General features: G+C 42.9%; 1 protein-coding gene across 1 annotated transcript; it reads right to left on the bottom strand.

Annotated features, from left to right (window-relative positions):
* Positions 1 to 5,617: 5,617 nt before the first annotated feature.
* On the bottom strand, positions 5,618 to 13,000 carry LOC137896046 (interferon-induced, double-stranded RNA-activated protein kinase-like). Its single transcript, XM_068741577.1, has 17 exons — positions 12,894 to 13,000; positions 12,381 to 12,486; positions 12,128 to 12,282; positions 11,814 to 11,919; positions 11,205 to 11,275; positions 10,979 to 11,125; positions 10,758 to 10,890; positions 10,310 to 10,371; positions 10,147 to 10,228; positions 9,305 to 9,378; positions 9,082 to 9,204; positions 8,728 to 8,856; positions 8,431 to 8,644; positions 8,204 to 8,344; positions 7,998 to 8,099; positions 7,092 to 7,154; positions 5,618 to 6,979 (listed from the first exon to the last, which is right to left on the bottom strand). Exons 1-17 carry the CDS (start codon positions 12,998 to 13,000, stop codon positions 6,824 to 6,826), a joined length of 1,971 nt encoding a protein of 656 aa, XP_068597678.1. The 3' UTR covers positions 5,618 to 6,823.
* Between the last annotated feature and the right edge of the window lie 532 nt (positions 13,001 to 13,532).

Raw genomic sequence — 13,532 nt, 5'->3', positions numbered from 1 at the left:
CAGAGTGCGTAAAAACTGCAGCACCTACCGGTAATCTTGACAGCTATCCACTTTGGGTGATTATTATTTATTTTTTTAAATAAAGTTTTATTTCAAAACAAACAATTTCCAGGGGGTATCTTGTTTGTGTGATTACAACGTGGCTAGTTTCTTTTCATGGTTTCTTTATTACCTCCCTTTTGACCCAGATTTGTACAGTGTTTTGTTTACAGACCCTTTTTGGTTGCTTGTCTTTAGTTGGCAGTGACGTCAGACATAACTGTTGGTTTAACTCTGCTTAAATTTGTTTTTTCTTTTGTGTGTTTAACTTGGACAATAAAAATTAAGCATTTAGCATCATTAGCATTGTCACTGAGAGGATGCTGGCATGCCGACATTTAGCCCTAGCACAAGTGCAAGCATCAGTTTCTGCCCAAATTACTGGTGGTTCCACTTCCTGCAAGATAATCCAACCCATCGACGCAGTCTTCTTTATGCTAAACACATTCATGCAAGACACGACTTGGTCCTTTCACTGGTCACCAAAATTCTTTCAGGCACAAAAATCCAGATAAAAACATCAAATTGTGAGTGAAATTCGTCTTTGACACACAAACAAACCCACTCATGGGCAGAAAAACGGTTTAAACAGCCTCTGAAACACGAGACAGGTGGGCTGATTGCAGAGAAGAAGGCAGAGCGAGTGTGTGCACTTCGACGCCGTGCTCGCTCAAGTGAAGCCAAACTGGACTCAAATCATCTGTAGCTCCCCCCAGAAGGGCGGGTTGGAAGGCAGCGCAGATAAAACGGATCCTAGAAAGCTCCTGGCAGCTGAATGAAACAGCCCCAAAGGCTGTCTGTCATGGCTCGGTGTTCAAGCGTTGGCCCCGTCTTTCCTTTTCTGGCTTTGTTCACGTCCTGGTTTCACAGCGCTTTCATCCATCTCCCTGTCCGTCCCCATCGCCCGTGTAATCAGCACTGACACAAAGGCAACCACGAGGAGGCGGCCATGAATCTGGCAAACATTAAAAAAAAGAAAAGGAATTCAGTCCTATCACTATCTTTCTATTCATCTGACAGTCGATTTCTGTGAGGGCTCGGCGTTGTTTAAGTGAAGCCGTGGAGTCAACGTAACTCTATTTTTAAAAACGGTGGAACATCTTATACCAAACGGAGCATGAATCCCATCTCGCAGCTTCCCCCTGCAGCGAGGCGGGGGCCTTCTGAATCATTTAAGAGCAACTCAAAATGTTACATTGTGTGTCCTGCTGCATGCCGTCCACCAGGAATGTGAGGTATGAATGGCGGCAATGAGGAGGATATGGTGAGACGTCTCCATCCGTAATCTGGAAGGATCAATCTAGCAGTAAACAACATCACTGAGGGGAGGGGGGCGGGGGCAGTGGTGCATATTGTAACCGTCAGCTACAACACTTGTCAGAGATATATATACACGCAAACTCTGGCACTAAGTGTGCCGTTTAGTTTTTAGTTTTCTTCCTGGCTCCTTTCCACATTCCTCCTGGGAAATCTGCTTCCATCATGATTGCATCACCTCATGCGTCTTTCCTTGCGGGCATGAAATCAGCACAACAGCTGGGCTGTCAGGTGTCATTTCTGCCAAAGAAACCCAGAATAGAGAAACACAAAAATAGAGGAAGCTTTCAGAGGATCCTCCTGACACTCTGCTGCCTCCCCTGCTGCTCTGCTGTGAACTGATGGGGCTGATTCATGAAAGATTTACCAGCTGAGTCTGCCGATGTGCCCTTGACCTTTTTAAAGTTGCGACATGTGGTACTTTGGGATTTGGGGGGGGGGGGGGAGTTGACAAAGACTTTACTGGCTTTGCCAATTGACAGCGTTGGCGGGCTGTCAACACGGAGATGCAGATATAATTTGTCGTAAATTACCGGCCCCCACAAAGTGACATAAGGCAGCATAAGTCAAGTAGATCTGACAGCTCCTTCAGCAATCCTTTAACTGCCACACAGCGCAAGCCAATAAATCTGCACCTCGACACGCACCACGCTTTAAAGCGCACAAACTAGTAGCACAGAACAAAACAGGGCAACACGGGCGAGATCCTCTTTAGCCGACAGGAAAGAACAGAATATTTCTGTAGGAATTCATTTGCTCAAATATACACACGATATTATTGCCCTCCTATCTGAGAGGCCGACTCTCAGGAGACGCTGTGGTGTCACGCATGAGAAGTAAATATAAGAAGTGAGAAATGAACACTGCAGCATACGACTGAATATTTGGCTGAATAGAATTGGTAACATTTTGGATGGAAAATTTGCCAAGTGCGTTTAATCTGATTTCCGGCGTGTTTTTAACGTCGTCGAGCACTTGGGAGTTCTCTCATGAAAAGAAAGGCGGGTAGACTGATAGATGTCGCTGTGGAGATGATCTGATCTCTGGCATCCAGTGGATGGAAGGTGATTCAAGGTGTGTGGGAGAATAGATTAAAGGTTTATATATATATATGGGGAACTTGAAATTTAAATCCACACAGCATGACATTTTTTCCTTATACTATCTTTTGCTAAAATATAGATATTGTGGTCAATTTTTAACAAAGAAAAAAATAAGTATTCCAAATCCATGTTCCAAAATTTAAAAGCTGCAAATATTTGATTTATATTATAAAATACTCACCTTGTTGGGTCACAGGCCATGCTGGAGCCTATCCCAGCAGTTAATGGGCAAGAGGCGGGGCACGCCCTGGACAAGCCGCCAGTTCATCGCAGGGCCACACACAGACAATCTTTCACATTCACACCTACGGGCAATTTAGTGTAACCAATTCACCTAATTTGCATGTCTTTGGTGGTGGGAGGAATCCGGAGAACCCGGAGAGAACCCACGCAGACACGGGGAGAACATGCAAACTCCGCAAGTCGGATTTGAACCGGTGACCGATGGCTTTTTATGTCGCGCTTTCTTTTTTGCTGTTGCCTGAGGGCCAAAGAGACGCAGATAAATAAGTAATACCAGTTTGATTGGAACAAATCAGTAAAGCTGTGAGCCATAAACTCAAAATGATCCACAGGGCGAACACTTCCCTGCGAGATTGTAACACTTCTCTCACAGCACTGATTGAAAACTGAGCTAGCTCACAATGTTGATATAAGCTAAACAGCTTAAGCGACGCTATGGTGCCTCCTGGGACCTTTTTTGTTTAAGACTGTAACTCAAAAATAAAGGACTTCCTGTAAAAGAGAAAAACACGGTTCAGTAGTGATGTCAAGTTTCTCTGAGCCGTCAAAGCAAGCAGAATCGGTCATACGGCTCCTCAGCCAACGCTGGCACTGCTGTTTAAGTCGGAGTGGAAAGTGGCACAGTGTGGAAAGTCCAGAGACACGTGGGTCCTCCTGCCCGACGCAGCAGGTGGTCGCGCTCCAGTTAGCGGGAGTTTGGCAGAGGTTAAATGGGCTACAGCTTCAACAATAGAAGCTTCTGAAATATATGTACCGGTACCGGCTTGGAAGATGACAACACTGTCAGGGCTCCTCAACTTCTGGGGAGTGGTAGTTTGTCTTTTCAGCCAGACTGATTTCTGAAACAGTCAGAGCAGAACAAACTCTGGCTGTTGCTTCTGAAACGAGGCTGTGCACATAGTAATCGCTTCCTCCGACCCCTGGGACTTTTGGGGGAGAGGGGGAGACACTGCCACTGTGCTCCCGACTGGCGAGTCTATTTTACTCCCAGCTTCACGGTCCAGGCCACTGACTTGGAGCGCCGCTTCAGTGGCCCCCCACACGGCTCTCCGAGGAAGTGACCTCAATGCATCCAATAAACCAGCTCGCACAAGTGTGACAGCGGCGGAAGATTGGAAACGTAACTCAGGGTTCTTATCCAAGATGAGTCTTTTGCTAAACTGTAAGAATGTTGTTTTGGTGGCGTAAAATGTCGAGGAAAGATGTTTTCTCATGCAGTTGATGTCGAGAAAAGGCATTTTAAAATAATCATTAAAGAAGTTAATTGATATTTTATCCTCATGAAAAATGACATGCATGTTTTTGGTCCTCGGAAAACATAATTCAGTAATATGGTCAATTATTTATATATGATAGATAAAATAATTAACTGTTCAACAGAAAAACAATAATGTCTTCATAATCAATTAACAGAATTTTTTTATAACATTTTGAGTAGAATTAGTCATATGAAAGATGCAATGAAATAGGTTAACCTAGATCTAGTAAAGCTGCTCCCTGGGAACGTTTGGGGCTCGAACCCTGCGGCTACCACCACCGTGTCAATGAATCAGTGGCGCTTCAACCATGTCCTCCTGTCTTAACATTTGAGAGGCCTGTTTGGCTGAGACGGACATTCTAGTTTAAAGCGTTAGCGACACTGTTGGAATGACATGTGAATCCCTATAAAACTTCCAAAAGGAATATCTCTGTCCTCGGAATAAACGAATCCACAAACTGTTACCGTTTCTGTTTGCTACTTTTGCCAAAACTCTTTTACAGGGTTTTATGTGAAACACATTTTTGCTTGGTTGCAACCAAGTTATCGGCTCAACCTGTAGTTATCTGACCCACCCACACCCACCCACCCACACACACACACACACACACACACACACAGGTGTGTGTTGAGCTGCAGGATCTGATCTGTGCTGATTACCAGGGGAGTGTATGACTGTGTGTAGTGCAGTGAGGTGATTGTTTGGCGCCCTGCATTTGGCATTTGTTAGTTGTTTTCCACAGAGATGCTAATCATCGAGCATGGAGGCTGGAGGCATGATTAAATGTCACACAGCCTCCCTCTGTTTTGGGCCTCTCGGTGTTGAATAAACCTTTTTCAACCGCAGGCAGATGAAGGCCTGGAGTCCTCAGCCACAGCCAGAACAGTTACAAGGCGCCATAGCTCCGCCTACAGGTCACATTGTAAAAGACAACAACAACCTCCAGGACATTCTGGAGATATTTCAACAAATGTTAAAGTCTAGGAATGATCACATGGAAACATTTTCCCAAATAACACAGAGGACATGTTTTATTCTCTGTAATTGAAACATTCCCCCCCCCCCCCCCCCCCCCCCCCAGAGGCTTGAAACCACACCTGAACTGGGGTAGCCGCTGCGCTCTGCTGAGGGTAGGGGGGACATTTTAAAATATACACATTTTCTGAATTTGTTCTGGGTGTGATTCCCGTCTGTGCAGTTTTCTCCGGTTTCATCCCGCCTCCAAAAACACGGACCATAAGTGAATTGATCACTCCAAACTGTTCAAAGGTGTGAGTGGTTGTCTATCCCTGCATGGCCTGGTGATGCACTGGCGACACGTCCAGGGTGTAACCCGCCTCTTGCCCATAGTCAGCTGGGATATGCTCCAGCAACACCCGTGACCTGCAAGGTGGGTAAAGCGGCCGTAGATGAGATGATTGAGGTCGTCTCGTCTCCATGGATGGATGGATGGATTGATGGACGGACTTTCAATTGGAAAAGAAGGTACCGGTAATAATGAAAGGAAGCCCGGGACTAATCGAGGACGACTTTCTTCCCTGGCAGTGACCTCAATTGAGACAGACACTTCTAAAACTGAAGTTAGTTATCGATGCTTTTCTTGTTTTGTTGAAGTTTTTTTATTTTATAACACACACACAAAAAAAAAAATCACATTACAACAAGCAAAATGTCTGGTAATACACAAGGAAGAGTTACAATCATAGTGAAGAAATAATTATGCATACACATCAAATACAAAACTCCGACACATTTTAAATTGTAGTTGGGCAGTCATCAAATAAACATATTTAAATGTTTGTATCCATTGGGCTACAGCGGGTGGGCGGGGCTTAAGCCAATTTAACTGGGATACATGTCAAGAACAAACACAAGGGGATCCAATGGGAGATCTGTTCTGAAAATAGCTTCAGCTTCTTTATGTTTTCCCAAAATATTTTTATTTTAGGGCAATTCCAGAAAATGTGTGTATGATCACCAACCATGCCACACTTCCTCCAACATTTATCTGCGGTCATACATTTAAATGATCAGGGTGCATGAAAACACTTATTCCGATGTTTCGGTACGAGCCGTCGTTACTGCACATGTCTGTGACGTCAGCTACACGCGCTTCTGCTATTCTCAGAAGCTAGTTGAAGCAGAGCGAGCGAAAGACAGAACTGGTCAATATCTGAGACAAACACGTTGCCGGAGAAATTAAAGGAGGAAACTAAAAGCGCAAACGGGAAAAACGCGCAAAATAACGCTAACGTTTCAAGCAGAAAAGGGCGGAGCCATGTTTTGTTTACAACGGAAGTCGCTACGGCGGCTTCTTCTATTATTTCCGGTATATTTGGTATAAATTGCGCATGTCAAAATATATTTTTCCGATTGAAAGTGTGATGCATGAACACGCAAGTCCTAATCGGATCAATATTTTAGGGTCCATGAACACAGTGCATCCGATCACAATTTTACTCGGAACTCTGATCGGATTAAATACATTTTGCCATGGTAAACGTAGCCAGTGCCTCACCAGCCATGAACCTCACCACACGTCACTTCTGAGAAGCATGTAAAAATAAAGCAGATCATCTGCTTCAAACTGATTTAACAGTTTTGAAGTGGAGTTACATTATTTCATTACCAGCCGATCAGGTACTTGTGAAAAACACATTACTTTTTAAAAAAGGAAACGCATTCCCTGGTTATAAAATGCACAGTCATGTCGCTCATCCCATCGATGGATCATACTATAGAACATATTATCACATAGGAGCATGAAGTGTAATTAAATGACTAAAAGTATTATGGCATGTTATAATCATATACAGTAAGTGTTTGTGACGCTTTAGCCTGACTGAGCATTTCCACCCGTTATCACCCGTTCAGGTCCACCCGTTTTGTTCCACCCGTCAGCCTCTCACAACTCTTTTTTCCGAGTGTCTCCATGTACGCCTCCAAGTCCTTCTTCAGCTGACTTGCTTCAGGTCGGTCTCCTGGCTTCGCATGCAGCGTTGATTTGATCATTTTGCTCTGCAACAGATAAATCAGCAGCTGTTTGGCTTCCAACACAGTAAAATCTACTAGTGAGTTCGATTCTCCACTCAATTCCACTTTACTTATTCAACATAAATTATTCTCGTACCTCGAGGGGGAAATTCAACAAGAAATCTGGTGGAGGCTTCTGGTTTCGGACGTCATTCCAAATCTGGAATTCATGCAGTAATGAAAGGGAGGAAGACTCAGTTTATGGAATACAAGCTGATTGAAGACACGCGGGCACGTCACAGGGAATGCACAAGAACACCAGGAAATACTCCATGTACATTTCAAGAATAAAGATGATCCCACGTGCCTTACAGAAAGTAATTTAGACCTTTAATAGCATTTAGCAATACTTTCTAAAGAAAAACAAGACTCTGCTTCATAGATAGCTGACATAAAAAGCAGGCACGAAATATTCTTATCTTCACCAAACACATTTTTCAAATTGGAGAGGACTATCTTCAAATTTTTGTTAATTGCTTATCTGAGAAATAAAAAAAAATGACAAGGAAAAATGCTCCTCTGCAGTATATATTATACACTGCAGTTTTATATAATTTTCCTATGGGATTATTAAAGTATTCTGATTCTGATCAGAATACTTTGGGAAATATTTTTTAATTTTTGAGCGGAAGACAAATCTCATTCCCGGTGTGAGTTAAATTGTCATTAAGGAAAGCAAAAAATACAAAACTAAAGTTCCTGATCAGTAAAAGTCCCCCACTATGTTATTATAGATGAACAACGTTCCTGAGTTGTGTCAGACGGACGGATCCCATCCTATGTCCCCCTCCACTTCCTCCACTTCAGTGGTGGTGTTAGAAAACAAAACAAAATGCCAATTTAGTAATAGAATAACCTGCACTAACTAATTAAAATAACTATAACAAGAACAGAGCCTGCAGAGTTCTCGTTACGTTTAAATACCAACCAATCAATATTTCTTAAGTGGTAAATGGGCTTATCAGTAAATGGTCAATATTGACTTTGTAGCATGATTTCTTACCGCATTCCTTTCGTGAATAGTGGGTATAGGCCAAAGCAGTTCAAAGAAAATCAACCCCAGCGCAAATACATCCACCGGCCGGTCATAGTTTGTACTGCTTTTCTGTTAAAAAAAAAAAAAACAGAACAAGAGCAGAACTTTGACAAATATCATTGACATGCTACGGCTGCAGTGATTTAAGTTACTGCCAGCACAGAACGTCTCACCTGCTCAGGAGACATGTAAGATGGCGTTCCTTTGTAAACGGTTCTCTCCAGCAGGTTCTCAGCATCTCCACTCTCAACAGTGACCAGGCCGAAGTCTCCAATCTTCGCGTTTCCATCTTTCCCAAACATGATGTTGGCAGGCTGGAGGTGGGAAAGCGACACACAAATACATTCCATGAATGCCGCTTCAATCAAATATGTTTCGCTTTTTTCCCACACTTTCATACCTTCAGATCTCGGTGGATGAATTTTTTGGAGTGAACGTACTCCACTCCAGACACTATTTGCTTAAAGATTTTGAGACTTTCTTCTTTTCTTTTGGAGTCTTTCAGCAATTTCTTCACATTTTGATTGTTCTCATCGATCAACAATCTAAGCGTCCTGCTGTCACACAGCTCCATCTGAATGTAGAGGAACTTAATCGAGGAATCGCTGGCCGACCTACCAAAGCAAAAACTTTAAATGACTTGTTTTACAAACAGGTAACGGTTCAGTGAGGATCTTACTGAGTGGATGGGATTTACTGTGAGCTGCCGGAACTGCTGGCTGAACTCTCCCACTGGTATCCTGAATCCTCCAGCCAGCATGTGAAGTATCGGATAATATTACAATGATGGAGTTCTGCTAATGCAGTTACCTCACGCAGAGATTTCCTGAACAAGAATACGGCTCAGTTTTGCATGAAACAAAGGCTGCACAATATATAATCTATGAAGATTAGAGTTCATTTTACTCCCCCTTTTGCAGTTTCCATCATTAAAGCAGCCACAACAGATTGATGTTTTCTTAGCTTGTAGCAGCAAAGTGCCATTCATGCATTCCGCATAGCGGATTGTATCGGACGTATTCACAGGAAGTTCATCGATCTCTCGACTTACTCCTTCGAGCGGACAATCTTCACAGCAAAATATTTCTCCACCAATATTTGCCGTGCCTTGAAAACTCTACCAAAGGCTCCTGAACCGAGACGCTCGATGGAATCGTATTCTGACGTGAACCTGCTGAGACTAGCACAAACACTGCCGAGGTAAAAAATCTGACACAGGATTTTATATGCAACACAAACTCATGATAATATTTCAAATGCTTTTCTTTCCCTACCTTGAGACTGCCGTCGCGGTTTTTTCTTCACCGTCACTCCTTCCACTAATTGGGGCCTTGAAATTGTCAGGCTCCTTGATGAATACAAATAAATCATGACGTAAAGATTAAAAAGGTTAAAAAAAAAAGCAACGCAGCAAATTTGCTTGAGTGACATCTTTTCACTCTACCTCTATGCTGGCGGCGATGTGGCTGAAACTTGCTGCAAGTCTGATGAAAATATTATCACCATGAAGCGAGATATTTCTGTACGGTAACTCTAAATGGTGCCTTCTTACCTTATTTTGGGCTTCATAAGTGGACTTTCAAGCTTTGTAATGGGAATTAAGAAAACCAATTACCGGCAAGAAACATGGAAACATTCAAAACCTATTCTATAAATGAATGTTTCGTGAATATGTCCTCTTCACTCTCACTGAATATATCTGTGATCTTTGTGGAGTGACTAAAAACATCCTGGAAAAGTCCTATGACATGCGATGTCCTGCAAGGCTCCATCTTAGGCCCCTTCCTAGTCGGCATAGATGGAGCTAGATCCAGAAGAAAACCACCACAGCAAAAATTGATTGCTGTGACTAACAACTGAACTAATAATTTTGTCAATGTGAATCCCCTTACTAATGGAATATTTTCATGGTCAAGGAATCTCAAAATGTAGAGAAAATAATATAGTACCATTATTTTTTTGTGTATAGGGAAATGAGCTGCTTGGCGGAGATCTGCGCTCTCCGAGTTCTTTTCTAGTTCAGTCATTTTTGCAGAAATTTGGCAAAAAACAAACCACACGCCAAAAAAAAAGGAATGAAAACACAAGTTCATTGGGGGGGGAGACAATAACTGACCTGATTCTTGGGTGAATCAGTGGAAACAACTAAGTCACTTGCAGTTTCTGGCGGGGCGTCTGGGCTTTGTTCACAGTCCATTCTTTGGAAAAAGAGAATCACTAGTAGAATATTCTCAACATTCAGCTGTGCCATGTGTTGCTCTGCTCGGTTAGTGCCTTACAGCGTGCTCGGTGTTAACAGGCTGGTGGGTGCAACATCAGACTCAGCTGATCCGAAAGAAAGCTGAAGGGACAAAGGTTATGTTCTGCTGTTACTTTCCTTCATATTAACTGACACTCGGTGCAACATCAGCATGAAACTAACTTCCTGTTCGAAGTTAAGTCACCGATGTTCTAAAGAATCCTGTTGTTCGGTGTTGTCCCCTTACTCGAATCAGAATCAGAACATAATTACTAAATACCATTACCGGCATTTACACTGATTTTTTTGACTAGGCCTATATTTTATTTGGTTTTATTTATCCATCTTAGTTTTACTTTCTTCTTCATAATATTTTTAAGCATCGTCTGACGGAACCTGTGACACAATAATTTCATTACCTGATTACTAGGCACCGTAGCAAATGAAACATTATTTGTCGTGGATAAACAACATGAAATGTTATATACCTTGCTGTCCCAGTCCGGCTGTTCTTGAAGGGCAGACCAGGCCAGCTGTGCTGCACTTTGTTTGGCTTTTTTACAGTTCCTGCCCTCACCCACAGGGTAGTCCTTACCGTCGATTACTAATTTGTAGGAAAACCTGCAATTAGGAAGGAAATAGTCACAACATTGTGTTGCAAGGTGGCTGACACGTATCTGGAGTTCGGTTTTAGTCACGCCATACTCACAGAGAGGCATGTGCTGGGGCACATCGCTTTACAGGTACATAAGTACCAGTGAGGTTTTTTTCCTGACAGTAGTTGTTGATGAGTCCAATGAAATTAAAATCTCTAAAACCTCCATCAGTTGGTGTCGAACTCATAGTTGTCTTACCGCTGCAACACAAAGGCACATCAGACAACATTAAATCTTCCAATAACTTGAAGCTAAGCAGAGTCAGACAGCTGTGCTCACCTCATGTCCGACGCACTGACATTCAATTCGTCCACTGTTTGACTTGATGCCATGGATTTCTGTTTGTCAGTCTTGCGGGGGGAAATATGAAAGAAAAAAGTATTAAAAATGCTCTGTGATAGGAGCGTGTCAGCGAGGATGAAGGGGAAGGTCTACAGGAGACAGTGGAGGACAGCCATGATGGACGGCTTAGAGACAGTGGCTCTGAGGAAAAGACAGGAGGCGGAGCTAGAAGTGGAGGAGATGAAGATGCTGAGGTTCTCCTTGGGAGTGACCAGGTCGTACAGGATTAGAAATGAGACAATAAGAGGGACAGTGAAGGTTAGACGTTTTGAAGACAAGGTCAGAGAGACCAGACTTCGATGGTTTGGACATGTCCAGAGGAGAGACAGGGACTATATCGGTAGAAGGATGCTGAGGATGGAACTACCAGGGAACAGGGCTAGAGGTCGACCCAGGAGACGATACATGGACGTAGTGAGGGAGGACATGAGAGTGGAAGGTGTTGGGGAGGACGATGCAAAGGACAGGGTGAAGAGGAGAAGGTTGGTTTGCTGTGGCGACCCCTCATGGGACAAGCCGGAAGTACAGTAGTAGAATATCACACACCTGTATTTGAGCATAGGCAAGCCTGGCTGCTTCCTCCTTGGCCTTTTTCTTTGTCTTCCCAGTGGCAGGTGGATACTCCTTATCACCAACCACGAAGTAACAGCATCTAACATCAAACACATTTTGCTTCACCGCTTCCTCTCCATGTCTCATTATGAACCAACAACACCTAAAGCTGGTTGTGTTTTCTGAATCAACCTGACAAAATGTTTCAGAAGGAAAATAACCGAAAGCTTCTCGTAAAAGCATCACAAACAGGTGGTACAGAAATGGCGAGTGTGAGCATTTGATCTGAATGCAGCGAGGACACTTACTGAATAATATAATTTTGATCCAGCCTTGCTGACTCAACAGGTGTTATTTTCACGCCTTTCCTGTGACCGTATTCATTGAGCCAACTTATACAGTTGTCCTGAGTGGCACTTGGCTTTTGAACCGGAGTCGTGGGAACTTCCGTTACACTTCCTGTCTGCCGAGGTGAAACCAAATGTATGTCGAAGAGATCTGAAATGACTTGCATGCTGCGAAATGTTGAAATTCACACCAGCAGAAAATATATCATCTCACCAATGTTTTCAAGACATTTTCAGCTGCTGCCTGTCGGGCTTCCTTCTTGTTTTTGCCCACACCCTCCGGATAGGCTTTACCATTCAGGACTGCCCTTATGGTAAATCTAAAAGAAAGAAATCCACAGACACCCCAGGGGGTAAAATGACAGAGGCGGTGTTCATCTGGAAACTCTGGCTGCCAGGATGAATCGGTTTATTCAATAGTAAGTGAATAATTAATTTGGACATTTTCAACCACTTCATTTGGATTTTTGTTCTTTTTGTTTTCACTGTTGTCAGTACAACAACGAATTTGTTTACAATCGCATTGAGTTGTCTACATACAAGAAGATAGATGGATGGATGGATGGACGGGCAGACAGATATATATAATAGTACTGCATTCCACAAACCACACCAGTGGGAACATATCACCTCTCATTATTTAAGGTTCTACTCAAATTTCTTCAGATCTTTTTAATCAGGCACAAATCACCGGATCACAAGGCATGCAGAAATATTTGCGACTCACGTTTTACTGTGAGCAGGTCCAACAGCTTCCACGTCCTCATATCTCAGGTCCGATTTTGTTGACAGTTTACGTTCATTTAGTAGAGCGACGTAGTTTTTCGTTTCCATTATAAATGTACCAAGTTGCTACTACCAACGCTTAAACGGTGAACCTGAATGACCAAGTACTCCCAGGACAAAGTGCTGCTTCCTTGTATTCCACCCGAAAGGATAAACAGGTTACTCCGCATCTGCCATTAGTTTCGTTTTCCGTTAAATGCCTCGCGTGTTGTTTTTTTTAGTAATAACTTTATTAACAAAATCTGACATTACAATTCGATACATCCTCTTCCTGTTGTAGAAGAGAATCTAAAACAGCTGTGCTCCAGCATGTTAAATAAAAATAAAACACGAATCAGAAATCAGAACATGCCAGGGTTTGTATCTGTATTATCCACATTATAGAAATAACTTCAGTTTAGTACAAAGGGCGATTGATTTTACAGGATTTAGTAAATGCCTCACGAGCCACAGCTGGAGTCAGCCGCCGCAGCTTCGATTACGTCACAGAGACGCGACACAGCGAGCCCACCTCAGACTCCAGTTCTAAAATGTACTAAAATCAGAGGATAATATTAGACGGGTTTGACTTAATAATCAT

Source organism: Brachionichthys hirsutus, chromosome 7 (genome assembly GCF_040956055.1).
Source record: "Brachionichthys hirsutus isolate HB-005 chromosome 7, CSIRO-AGI_Bhir_v1, whole genome shotgun sequence".
Lineage (NCBI taxonomy): Eukaryota > Metazoa > Chordata > Actinopteri > Lophiiformes > Brachionichthyidae > Brachionichthys > Brachionichthys hirsutus.
The sequence above is the reverse complement of the archived record's forward strand: the minus strand, read 5'-3'. Positions and strand labels throughout refer to the sequence as shown.

What these genes read in the sequence shown, in the direction of transcription:
- LOC137896046 (XM_068741577.1), bottom strand. Translation starts at nt 13,000, where the DNA reads ATGGAAACGAAAAACTACGTCGCTCTACTAAATGAACGTAAACTGTCA. An exon ending in ACCGCGACGGCAGTCTCAAG is followed by an intron (nt 9,205 to 9,304) that starts GTAGGGAAAGAA and finishes TGCTAGTCTCAG; the next exon opens with CAGGTTCACGTCAGAATACG. An exon ending in CTATTCACGAAAGGAATGCG is followed by an intron (nt 7,155 to 7,997) that starts GTAAGAAATCAT and finishes CATGAATTCCAG; the next exon opens with ATTTGGAATGACGTCCGAAA.